At 37.9% G+C, this 14,074-nt stretch overlaps 1 protein-coding gene across 1 annotated transcript in view; it reads left to right on the plus strand.

The window, feature by feature from the left end:
* The window catches only part of SHB (SH2 domain containing adaptor protein B), a 383,908-nt gene that overhangs the window by 281,249 nt on the left and 88,585 nt on the right, over positions 1-14,074 (plus strand). The window contains exon 5 of the mRNA XM_044005533.1: positions 9,591-9,710. Coding sequence (XP_043861468.1) covers positions 9,591-9,710 — 120 coding nt within the window. The remainder of the gene's footprint in view (positions 1-9,590; positions 9,711-14,074) is intronic.

Here is a 14,074-nt window from a genome sequence, read left to right on the forward strand (position 1 = left end):
CCAGGGACTTAGGTCTGTTTCCTTATTCTCTCCCTTTATTCAAGTGGCATTTGCCATCACTTAAGATCATGGGGATTGGAGCTAGGAAGGGCCTTAGAGATCATCTCATCTAATCCCTTTTAAAAGTGAGGAAATTGAAGTCAAGAGACTAAAGTAACAGAGGTTTTAAGTGACTGAGCTAGGATTGGAACCCACTTCTCATTTTAATCCTAATGAACTTTCTGCTATACTATATATTTAATACAAAGCATGCTCTCCAGAAGCTGGTCAGTTCCTCCTAGACTTTGCTTTTATATATTATATAGTGTTATATATAATTTATATAATAATAAAGATTATCTATTTTGTGTATATATTATATAGTTATATATAATTTATAAAATTATGCACACATCATATATCTGCTTTCACATATTATATAGTTATATATTATAGTGTTATATATTTATATAATAATAAATATCTATTTTATGTATGCTTTATATATTAGGTTCAAAAGATAGATATTGATAACTAGAAAAGGATTAATGCCTACTGTTCAGCCAAATGGTCTTTTTTCCCCCCTAAAGCCAAGAGCTCAAATTACATAGGTTATAAGTAGCAGGTTGGGATTTGAACCCTATTTTTCTAATATTACTCATGGTGAGCTTTCTTCTATACCACATATTTAATAGAGTTTAATGTATAAAACATGCTCCCTAGAAGTCAGTTAGTTCTTCCTAGACTCTGCTGTCATCTTAAAAACATAAAGCTTCATGGTATAGTACAAAGAACTCCACCTGTAGAGTCAAGAGGTTGTTGTTCATTCATCCAGTCATGTCCGACTCTTTGTGACCCCATGAACTATATTGCCTAGAGGCAATAGGGAAGACCATCTATCCTTCGTTATCTCCCAAAGTCTGTCCAAGCTCATGTTCGTTGCTTCCTTAACACCATCTTTCTCATCCTCTGCTGTCCCATTCTCCTTTTGCCTTCAATCTTTCCCAGCACTTGATCTCCTTGCTGTCCAAGGGACAGTTGTAGGGGACTTGGGTTCAAATCCTGCCTTGGATGCTTACTAACTCTGTGACCTTAAACAATTTGCTTTACCTCCGTGGGCCTTGGATCCTCATCTATAACATAACGGGCTTAGACTAGATGACCTCTGAGGCCCCTTCAGATCTAAGATTCCCACTGTCATTAATAATTACCTATATGTGAATATTAGTAATAACAGTTTGGATCAAGATTTTGAAAAATCTGATGCTTATGCCAACAAACACTGAAGCTCCTTGCCAAGCAGATATGGCAGCCAAGGGCAGCACCATTCTAGAATATAAACTTGTTTGTAAAATCTCACATCACCTCGTAAAACTGAAAAGCAGTGAAGAGAAACAAGTTTGCAGAAAACTTGGCAAGATATCCAATTAAGCCAAATCATCTTAAGCAGATTTAAGGATGAAACTGAAAAACAACGAACAGGCAGAAAATGGAAAATATCTGTAAAGATTTCTGTAACAAGCACTCATTGGCAGTGAAGCTGCCAGACATGTAGGCTCTTAGCATTAAGCTCCCCATTGTGCTCCTTAAGGAAATAGAAATAAATGCTGCTAACAGAAGCAAAGATGGGAAGACCAGCTAAACAAGACAAAGTTTATACACAGCAGAGTTCCATTCTATAGATAACCTACATGTGAAGTTGTGGAAGGATGGATTCTCAACATACCTTAAAAGAGGAGACGATACAGAGTACTTGGAAAAACAGACTTTATTATGACCTCCCAGATCATTGACAACCCACAAGCTTAATTTCCCACCATCACAAAATCTTTATGAACAAGAAAATGATAATCTATAGCAAACAACATCTTTGCAACCATGTAATTGTCTGGTTCTGCTCAGTTCACTTTGTATCAGTTCATATAAGTCTTTCCAGGTTTTTCTGAAAGCACAATCATGTGCCATAGCATGTTCAGCCATTCCCCAACTGATGGGCATCTCCTCACTTTTTTTTTTTAAGGTGGGGCAATGAGGGTTAAGTGACTTGCCCAGTGTCACACAACTAGTAAGTGTCAAGTGTCTGGGGTCAGATTTGAACTCAGGTCCTCCTGAATCCAGGGCCGGTGCTTTATCCACTCCTCTACCTAGCTGCCCCCATCTCCTAACTTTTCAATTCTTTGCCACCACAAAAGAGCTGCTATAAATATCTCTGTATGTACAGATAGGTTCTTTAAATATTTCTTGGAAGATATGGAGGAGTCTGCTGAATGAGAAAGTGTAGCTAGCTTATGGTACCTTTAAGGGTTACAATCCACATTGGTGAGAGAGAGCAAATCAAATGAAGTATACCATCACATGTACTGATAGATGCCTGGTCTCTAATCACAATTGTCTCCAGTTTTTATGTATTATTTCTGTTTTTATTTCTCAGGTTCAGTAATAATGTGCTCTTAAAAGCATAGTATGGCATGATATGGGGAAAAAACACTATAGTTAGAGGGCATAAGTTCAGAGCCACTTCTGATTCTTACTGTGTGACCTCAGGCAAGTCACTTAACCTACATGAGCCTCAGTTTCTTCATCTGTAAAATGAAAGGGTTGGATTGAATGGCTTCTGAAGTCCTTCCCAACTCTGGATATATGAACCTATGACTTTATAAAACATCCAGCAAGGTAGCACAGTGGATAGACATGGAGTCAGGAAGACCTGAGTTAAAATCCTGCTTCAGACAGCTTACTAGCTGTGAAACTAGGCAAGTCAGTTAGCTTCCATTTGCCACAGTTTTCTTATCTGTAAAATGGGGATAATAGTAGCCCCTTCCTCCCAGCATTGTTGTGAAGATAAAATGAGATAATATTTATAAAGCACTTTGCAAACCTCATTTTATCATTTAGTCTTTTTCAGGCATGTCTGCCTTCATGACCCCATTTGGGGCTTACTTGGCAAAGATACTGGGGTGCTTTGCCATTTTACAGATGAGGAACTGAGGCAAACAGGGTAAAATGACTTGTCCAGGGTCACACAGCTAGGAAGTGTCTGAGGCTGGATTTGAACTCAGAAAGATGAGTCTTCCTGACTTCAGGCCCAGCACTTCCTCCACTGTGCCACTTAGCTGCCCTTGCAAACCTTAGAATGCAATATAAATGTCACCTGTTTTGCCCAAGGTCACACAGCTAGCTAAAACCTTGTAGCCACAATATAGGTTTGCCCCATGTACAAAAGTACTATGATATAAGAGCCTCAGATTAACAGTTGGGAAAACCCAGATTCACTTAAGAGCATTTCATTAACCTGTCTCTAAACTTTCTGTAGTATTTACAAACCTAAATTCTTATGTTTTTTTCTGAACCTTTTAAACACATATCAAGCAGACAGAAATAAACATTTTTAAATACAGTTGTACAATGGTTCCTTCATTATCTCGTGCCCTTCCTTCTTTTAAATTGTCTTCATTATACTTTCATACCAGTTTCTTGAGTCTTTGTTGGTTGACCATAATCATGAGTATTTATGAAGGTATAAATGTGCAAATAAGTAATGACGGGCAAAGAGAGTCCAGTTTTGCACAGCTTCACCAATTTTTTTTTTTCTGGTGTGTCTGCTTCTGCATATAGTTGAACAGCCATGCTGATTTAGCTTTTTATTTATCCAAAGTCCTCGCAGATTGCTCTGCAAATTCTCTTATTTCTAGTGCTCTTCTGTTTCTTCAGCCACCTAAGAAGCATTCTGTCTCCAGCTCCTAATACTACTCTAGTTTGAGTTTTCAACAGAATTCCTCCGGCACCTTGGACAGTACATCTCATTTGCTGCTCAGCCTCTCTCATTCTACTCTATTTGTATTTGGTACTGATTTATCCACATACATGCTGTTTCTCCCTAGCAGAATGTAAAATTTTTGAGGGCAGGGACTGTTTGAATGTTTTTTTTTTCCTAGCATCCCTATTGACTAGCACATTACCTAGCATAAAATTAACAAATGTTTGTTGAAATTTTGGAAAAATCACTTAGAAATCAAGTAAAGTCACTTAGAAATCTTCAAGTAAAAGCTAAGTAACCACTACTCTGGTATATTGTAAAAGGGATTCTTGTTCTGATATGGCTTGGCCTTCTGAGATACCTTCCAACTCTGAGATTCTATGATTTTTTTTTCAGATTACTTATCTTAGGATCAAAGATTTAGACCTCATAGGTCATTAGATCCAACCCCCTCTTTGTACAGATGAAGAAACTGAGGAAAAAATTGGTCAAAGAACTTGCCCAAGGTCATACAGCTAGTAGGTATATAATGTGGGATTGGACCCCGTCTCTTCCTGATTCTAGGCCCAGTGTTCTTAGTACTATTGGACTCTTCTTTTTCCTTCAAAAACTGCTTAACTTCATGTTTGGGGGGGGGGGGGGAAAGAGGGGAAGAACAGAAAGAGAAATTCCACTCAAAATAGCTACTGCATGTTTAAAATATTTGGAAGCACACCTACCAAGACACAGTAATTCTGTGAATATAACTATAAAATACTATAAAAATGAGACATTTAAATAATTGGAAATAAATTAATGAATCATGGTGGGACCACGTCAATATAATAAAATATAAATAAAATATAATAAAAATGACACCACCTAATTTACAGAATTACACCTAAATTTACAAAATCAGTTCCATACTAATCAAACTATCGAAACATTACTTTATAGAACTAGAAAAAATGACATAAATCAACAAACAAATGGTCAGGAATCTAATAGAGAAAAAATGGGAAAGGAGGCCTAGCAGCCTCAGATCTCAAACTATGCCACAAAACAGTAATAGTCAAAACTATTTGTTGCTTGTTGAGAAAAGTAGAAAAGTTGATCACTAGAATAGATTAGGTATACAAGATCCAGAAGCAAAGGAATATAATAGCCTCGTGTTCTACAAATCAAAAGACCCCAACTACTGGGATAAACTTAATCCATTCAACAAAACAACTGGGAAAACAGGAAATCATTCTGCTAGAAATTAAGTTAAGACCAGTAACTAACACCATGTGCCACAGCAAGCTCCAAATGGATAAAGGAACCAGATTAAAAAGTAATATAAAAAAAAAATAGAGGAGCAAGGAATAAGACAAGAACCATTCCCCAGTAAGTAAATGCTCAAAAGATATAAATAGTTAATTCTCAACAGTATTAATGCAAGCTAGCAACAACCATGGGGCAGCCTGGTGGTGTAGTGGAGATTTAAGTTCAAATTTGGCCTCAGACACGTGCTAGCTGTGTGACCCTGGGCAAGTCACTTAACCCCCATTTGCTTCAATTCCTGATTTGCAAAATGGGGACACACTGGAAATGGAAATGACAAACCACTCCAGTGTCTTTGCCAAGAAAACCCCAAGGACTTTTATCCATAGATATGGATACAACTGGACAACAACAGCAAAGCAACAGCCATTTGAAAAATATGCCCCAAATCGCTAATAATAAGAAAAATACACATTAAAACAACTCCAGTATTCTACCTTACACCTTTAGATCAACAAAAATGACCAGAAAGGGAAAGTGATTGTTGTCTGTAGGGACTTTGGATGAGCAGGTATGCCAATGTACAGAGTTCATGACTTATTCTAAACTCTTCACTCTCCCTCACCAGCAAACACCCCCCCATATCCAAGCAAATGCCAGATCTTACTGTTCCCTCCTTCATGTTGAAGTCTCTCACATCCAAATCCTTTTCTCTACTCATATAGCTAGCTACCGCCTTAGTTGAAGTCCTCATCATTTTCCAACAAGATTATTGTTCCAGCCTCCCAATTTCTCTGCCTCCTTGCCTCAAGTCTTTTACCATTCCAGTCCATTCGGTGTGTTCACTGTCATTTTTCTTAAGCACAGATCTGACTGTCACCCCCTACTCAGCCACCTCAGCTGATTTCTTACTGTCTCTAGAATACAATAAAATCTCTTCTGTACAGCTTTTAAAGCCATTCACAGCCTGACTCCAACCTATCTTTCCAGCCTCACCAGACATCACCTTCTACCCCACCAAGCCCTTCTCTTCCCAGCACTCTAATCATAATCCAGCTGATGTGGCATTCTTTCTGTTCCCATGCTCACTACTCCATCTCCCATCTCCATGCCTTTGTTCTTGCCCTTCCCTGTCCCTGAATATATTCCTTCCTTACCTCTACTTCATACTGGTGCAGAATGAAATGAGCAGAAGCAAGGGGACAATTTATAAAAGAAGTCCCTCTCTCCCTCTTTATTACAGTTTTTGTCCTTGATGCCTGGGCAGAAATAAGGAGCCAGGGGCCAGGAAGGAACTTTCCCCAGGCCAGTAGTGGCCATTATTGGCCTTTATTTAAGGATTGTGTGATGAAGGAGGGCACATTAACTCTGCACCTATGGGAATTTCAGGAGACAATGATTTCCATTGCTGTGTGATGGCCTGGAACTTAACTTATTGAATTAAAATTAAATTGGAGGGAGGGGCAGCTAGGTGGTGCAGTGGATGGAGCACCGGCCCTGGAGTCAGGAGGACCTGAGTTCAAATCCGACCTCAGACACTTAACACTTACTAGCTGTGTGACCCTGGGCAAGTCACTTAACCCTAATTGCCTCACTTAAAACAAACAAACAAACAAAAATTAAATTGGAGGGGGCAGCTAGGTGGTGCAGTGGATAAAGCACAGGCCCTGGATTCAGGAGGACCCAAGTTCAAATTTGGATTCAGACACTTGACACTTAACCAGCTGTGTGACCCTGGGCAAGTCATTTAACCCTCATTGCCCCACCCAAAAAAAATTAAATTGGAGTTTTAAAAAATTTATTTAAAAAAAACTTTGAATAACTTAATAACTCCGATGATAGAGGCTGATAATGAATCATACTTTATACCTTTTGTCACAGAGGTGACAGAATGAGAGATACCAATCTCTGCATCTGTTTTGCTTTGCTATTTGTTATTGTGGAGAGTGCTTTGGGGGAGAGGGGATGGAAGATATAGATGATAGGAACATAGAAATAGTGGTGCCTCCCCCAGCTTCAAAAGAAGAAAAGAAATAAAAGAGTATCAGTGAAACAATTAAAAATATACAGAAGAGGAGCAGCTAGGTGGCACAGATGATAGAGCACCGGCTCTGGATTCAGGAGGACCTGAGTTCAAATCTGACCTCAGACACTTGACACTTAACTAGCTGTGTGACCTTGGGAAGGTCACTTAACCCCAATTGCCTCACCCCCAAAAATATATGCAGAAGAGGGGCGACTAGATGGCACAGTGGATAGAGTACCAGCCCTGGACTCAGGAGGACCTGAATTCAAATCTGGCCTCAGATACTTACTAGCTGTGTGACCCCGGGCAAGTCACTTAACCCCAATTGCCTCACCAAAAAAAAAATATATATATATACACACACACACACACACACACACACACACACACACACACACACACACACACACAGAAGAGAGCAGAAAAAATTTCAGAAAGATACAGAGATATATAGGGCTACATTGGAATTACTATATTAAACTTTATATACTTAAAAATTTCTCTATAATAAGGATTCATAGTTTCATATAAAATTCTCTTGTTTGGTTTATGGAAATTGATCCTGATTGATGACTATCTTTCAGCTGGAAAATATTTTTAAATCTAACAAGGGCATGGTATTCCATTTGTCTGCCTCACTGTTTGTTTGATTAATGTTATTTTATTTTTTCCAATTACATGTAAAGACAATTTTCAAGTCTTTTATTGGGGGGGGGGGTGAGGCAATTGGGGTTAAGTGACTTGCCCAGGGTCACACAGCTAGTAAGTGTTGTGTTTGAGGTCGGATTTGAACTCAGGTCCTCCTGAATCCAGGTTCGGTGCTCTATCCACTGCGCCACCTAGCTGCCCCCTTCAGTCTTTTTTTATTGGATGTTGAGCCCCTTAATTTCTCTCCCCTCTCCCTCCTCCCCAAGATGGCAAGCAATTGGATATAAGTTATACATGGGCCTCACTGGTTTTTTTACTTCTCTCTGTGCCTTTGTCACTGTCTCTTATATGATTTTCAGGCCACACAATTAAGAAAAAGCCCTAAACTTATTGACAGAAAAGATTTGGATTCAAATTCCACCTCTTATACTTAACCACTTATGTGACCATGGATAAGTTATTAACATCTGTGAACCTTCATCTATAACATGAAAATCATATCTTGGGGTTATAGTGAGGATCAAATAAGATAGTGTATGTAAAATGTTTCACAAGACTTTTGAAAGCATTGTATAAAATGATAGTCAATAATATTAAGTGCCTACATGGCACTGGGCTAAAACCTGGGGATATAAAGTGGAAAAAGACAATCCTTGCCCTCAAGGAGCTTCTAGTCTAATGAGGGAAGATAGTATGCAAAAGGATGCTGGGGGGGGGGGGGGAGGCAAGAACCTGGTGCTAGGGCATGATATTCAGATAGTAGAAACCAAGCAGAGCTGATGAAAGAAAATGAAGAGTTAGTTACCTAGAAAGTTCTGAGCCCTCTATAAAGGAAGGCTTTGTGAGAAGTTTTTTGTTCAGTCCTGCAGCCCTCCAATCAGAGGGAGAGGCAACTGAGAGCATGTTGAGTATCAAAAATTGAGTCAATCTGAATATTTGAAGTGATGAGCTTATCCTAGGGGTAAGGTATGACATTGGGTGGAGTCAAAGCCAAGGCAGAGCCACTGATGGAAAATTAAGAGCTGCTAATCCATCTGTCCATGGTTCTTTGCCTCCCTCTGTCTTTATTTTAGTATATGTTTGTCTCTCTCCTGCTCTCTCCCCTGTCTCTTGCCCTTAACTGGGTATAATACTGCCATTTCAGTATTTAGTTCTTAAATTCATTTTATGTTCCTTTTTCTCAATTACAAATGCATTTATTTTTCTTTTTGTGGTTCAGAGAAGGGAGAGTGGGTCAGGAAAACAAATGCTTCTTTATTACAAAAAATAAAATTTAGGAGAAAAAGAAAAATATTCTAAAAGTAAATGACCTTTTACAAAAGAAAAAAAAATGGATGTCACCTTCCATTGAGTTTTGTGGTTTTTTTTCTGTGGTTGTCCTAGGATTTAGAGGTAGAAGGGACTTTATAGGTCCTCTGGTGCAAATCCCTGCTTTCACAGATGAGGAAACTGAGATGCAAAGATATATGAAGTGCTTTATTTTCTGCTGGTAGTAATCAGCAGGGCTAGGGTTCCAATCAAGGCCCTCTGACTCCAGAGCCAACCTGTTTTCATCACCTATCTCCAACAGAAACATTGTTCCCCTTCTCTGCTCTCACTGACATTGTTTTCCCTCCTGTGTTATCTATAGCACCTTTCATATTATTGATCCCACAAAAATGAATGATAGTGCTGTTCCCAGATATCTAATTAATACCAAATTTGTTTGGCAACAACACGTTAACAGTTTGCTGTAATCCCATTCCAACTGATTAATGCTCTGTGTAATGAGCCCCAAGTAATGGCATCACAGCTGTCACCCCACAGCAAAAGAGAACCTCTTAATGTCCATCTTTGTGAGATTATCCTATTTCGAAAATAAATTGTTTCTTTTTCCAAATGTGTTTCTGCTATGCACTTAATTAAATATACCTTTTCTCTTTTTTTTTTTTTTTTAAGATGGTATCATGGAGCAATCAGCAGAACAGATGCCGAAAATCTCCTCCGGTTGTGTAAAGAGTGTAGCTACCTTGTAAGAAATAGCCAGACAAGCAAGCACGACTATTCTCTGTCACTGAAGTAAGTATTTGTTAATCACACTTTTCTGGCTCCTAGTTTATCTTTTATAATCTCTTCTATCTCTTTATTTAAGAATTCTTCCCCTAACCATAACCTGATCTCATCATTTTCTTCTTTTTTAGCGGTGTGACCATTTATATTTATTGATGCTCAGTTTGAATTTATTGGGGTATATGGTATAAAATGTCAGCTTAATCCTAATTTCTGCCAAACCGTTTTCCAGTTTTTCCAGAAGCTGTTGTCAAAAGGTGGAATCTTCCCTCTAATAATTAATGTTTGTGAGTTTATCAAATACTGGACTATTAATTTGTATTACCGCCATTTCTTGCTTATCTGATCTGTTCCACTGATCTACTTTTCTGCATAACTAGTGTTAAGCTGGTTTAATGATCACTGCTTCATAATATAAAATGGTATTTACTAATACCTTTTCCATTCATAATTTTTTCTTCTTCTTGAGATTGTATACTTTGTTTTTCCAAATTAATGATGTTATTTATATCTAGTTCTACAAAGTATAGCCTTAGTAATTTCATCAGTATAGCACCAAACATCTAAATTAGTTTGGGCAGTGTTGTCATTTTTATTACATTGGCATGACCTAACCATGAGCACTGAATATCTCTCCAATTATTTGCATCTCATATTTCCGTCAAGAGTGTTTTGTGGTTGTATTTATATGTAGTTGCATGTGGGTGGTAGTAAGTTAACTCAAATATTTTGTACATTTTATAATTATTTGAATAGGATGGCTTTCATCATTTCTTCCTGATTTTTGTTTGTGTTACATGGAAATGGTAATGATATTATACATTCACTTTGAATCTTGCTCTCTTACTATTAATCATCTCAGTTTCTTTACTGGTTTACTGGGCTTTTCTAATTACATCACTATGTTGATTACAAATAGAGATAATGTTTATATTTTTAAATTTTGTTCTTTTGTTTTATTGCTATAAACGGCATTTGTATAACTATGTCAAATAAAATAGGGAGAGGCAGCATCTTTCTTTTACCTTCTTCAAACATACTGGTAAAGAGTGAGGTCTTTCACCATTGAAATTCTAGCACCTGGTTTATAATACACTACATGATTCGGAGAATTCTAGTACTTGCTTTTATATTTATGCTTTTGATATGCTGTATGATTTTGACAAGTCTAGCTCTTAGTTTTAGATACATGCTTTTGATCCCACAAAAGAAGAGCCCTTCTGTGCCTGTACTTTTTAGGGCTTTTTATATAAATGACTGCTGATTTTTATCAGATGTTGTTTATATGATTAATTGTCATTGTTTTTCTAGTGTTGCACTATTCTTACAAACCTGGTATAAATCCAACTTGGTCATAGTGAATTATTTTCTGGACATATTTCTATAGTCTTAGGAGGATTTTACTTACCTTTTGTGCATCAATATTCAGTAGTGAGATTGGTTTATAGTTCTCTTTATCTGCTTTAAAGAACTATAATTGTCTAATAAAAGGCATTTGGCAGTGTACTTTCTATCTATTTTGGGAATAATTTTTGTGGCATATGCATCAGTTACTCTCTAAATGTTTAATAGAATTCACTTGTAAATTTACCTGACCTGAGATTTTTTTACCCTTTTGGTCATTCATTTGTGGTTTGTCAAGTTATTTTTCTGAGATTGAGTTAAGATTTCTTTCTTGTTTTGTTAATTTGGGTATTTTCTGCTTTTGTTGATCCTCATCAGTTTCCTTTGAATTCTCAGTTGTGGTGGCATGTAATTATGTACAGTAATTTCTGATAATTGTTTGATTTCTGCTCACATTTAGGGTTATAAATGTTTTTGTATTTACTTCCATCAGCTATTTATGTGAATATAGATTTATAATATAAATTAGCCTCTTCTTGCAAGTCAGCACTTAGGATCTGCCATTTGTTTCTACAAATCTAATACCAGTCTTATCTTTCTCCCCACCCCAATTCCCTTCTCCCTCCCATCATCCTGCCCAAACCCAGACTCCTTAAGTTTACTTATATTTTCATATTCTCTCTGTCTGTCTCTCTGTCTTCGGTGTGTCAGTCTCTGTGTGTCTGTCTGTTTCTGTCTCCCTCTGCTTCCCTCTGTCTCTCTCTTTCTCTGTGTCTATGTGTAGGTGTCTCTCTCTGTCCATTTCCCCCCTCCTCCCCCCCCCCCCGCCTCATTTTCCATCTCCAGCTCAGATAAGAATTCAAGTGTGTAAGTCTCCCTTACTTCCACCTTTGAAGATTCTCTAGGCTCTGTTCCCAGGAATACTAATTCATGATGGAGGGTATCATGATACATTTGGAGGTGTTCTATAACCATAATCTGAGAAATTCAGTTCTTTTTTAAATCTTTTTTATCTTTCTTGTTTTTCCCTTTTGATTTGTTTTGATGATAACCCTAACTCTTCTTTTGAACCCTGTGAGCCTGTATTCTACCCTATTTATGTCATACCTTCACAGATATACCACCACCTCCTCTCCTAGTTAGAGATAATAGAAAGAGGCATGACCTGTCTTGTCAAAGTGTCTTCTCTAGTCTCTAACTAGACTTGGTGATTTCTTCCTTTAAGAAGTCTAATTTCTGGTCTTATTTCTTTAATGTCTTCTTTATTTCTTTGCTCTTCTCAATCGATCTGACAGTTCTTAGAGCTGCTCCATTGATTTGTTTTCTAGGGGTCTTACAGAATTGGCTAACCTCAGTTGCCTTTGTTCAAAAGCACTTGTCCAGCAAGATGGACCTTTTCAAATGCTTATATCTTTCTTCTTCTCAGTCAGCTTTTGTCTGTCTCTAATACTCTGCTGATTTTTCTATGAGATCTCCTCAAGATATGCTTGTCATCATTCCCTTCCATTTAGAAGAACCAGCCCTATTTAGTCCCTTCTCCAGCACTTGTGACCAGTTCCCTCTTCTTTCTGACACTTTACTCAGGATTAAACAAAGTGTGTTTGCCTCAGAGGTCAAGAGTAGCCAGCTGAAACACTATTACAGGGACATCCCAAATGTATGATACTCTGGGGCCAACCCACTACTTTTACCAGTCTTTTTGATTTCCTCATCTTTTGTGGAACTGTTCTAGAGGTGGAAAATATTTAACAAAATGGGTAAAAATACAGTAAAACATAGATAATGTTTATATGGTTTTCTAAAGCAATGTGCATCCTACAAAGATCCTTTTATAAGATTTGGTGACCCCAAAACACTAAGAGCTGTGCTCTAAGAAAACTTTTCCCTGATTTTTAGATATGGCCACTGAGGAAATGGGCTTCACTTGACTGTTTTGGTTGCATCTTTTTTGTTTAATTGATCAGGGGAATGGGCAGGGGACGGGAGGAATAAATGCTAATCAATTTCAAAATAAAATTAAGTTTATAAGAAACTACACTTGAGTTTTCTCCAGACTTCTCTCTGACCTCTTGGCTACCTTTTTCCTCCTGTACTATGTTAGTTAGTCAGTCAACAATGTGTTTCTAATCTCCTCCCTCATCTGCTTTCTCAGGTTCTGTGTTCCTCCACCACTCCCCCCTTTCTTCTTTTTGGGACTTAGGGCTGTTCTGATTCAAGGGCCTCAACTTAGCCTAGTAGCAGGATATCTCCTTTGGGACATGTCTTAAGCTTAATTGCAAACTAGGTAGTTTGGTAGTATTAGAAATAGGGATCTTACTTGGCCTCCACCCCTCATGGAAGTAGGCTCTCTCTCTCTCAACACCCCACCCCCCAAAATTTAAAAGGCTAACTTCAAAGAGAGGAGCCTAAAATCATAGCAGCAATGATGGGTCAAAGGGTCAGAGGTGATGTGGGACTAGAATGGCCAGGTCAGGAATGATTGGAGACATGGGAATTACCAACTTAGTGGATTGGTCTTCTGCTATTTTTTTTCTGCAAGAATTACTTTGTGTATCATTCTCTCATTCAGAATATTGGTATTGAGCCTTCTGAATTTGGGGGCTTTTTACTTTTTTTTGTGGGAGGGGGTATGGCAAGCAAAAGCCACAGCTGAGAAAGGTTCCGTTCCCTGCCATCTTCCCAGGATGAGCATATCACTTATTTCTGGCTAATATGAAGATTAATGACGATCTGGTTGTTTGTAGGGCAATGTGGATGGGCCATCATCCCGGTAAATAAGATCAAATAGATGTGTCAAATATATATGATGTACACATAATAGATATACCAAATCAGATCAAATAGATAGATATTTGTGTTCCCTCATCCTTCCTTCCTGATTCTTGTCTGTCTGGCTGTTTATTTTTTGTAACCAGCTCCCCTTTCTGTTTTGAGATTTGTTCTCTGACTCTATTTCAGGGCAGCTTTCCAAAATCAATTTCCACATATAGAGAACTTCATAAACTATTGCCACCTCTCTCATTTTGAGG

Source organism: Dromiciops gliroides, chromosome 1 (genome assembly GCF_019393635.1).
Source record: "Dromiciops gliroides isolate mDroGli1 chromosome 1, mDroGli1.pri, whole genome shotgun sequence".
Lineage (NCBI taxonomy): Eukaryota > Metazoa > Chordata > Mammalia > Microbiotheria > Microbiotheriidae > Dromiciops > Dromiciops gliroides.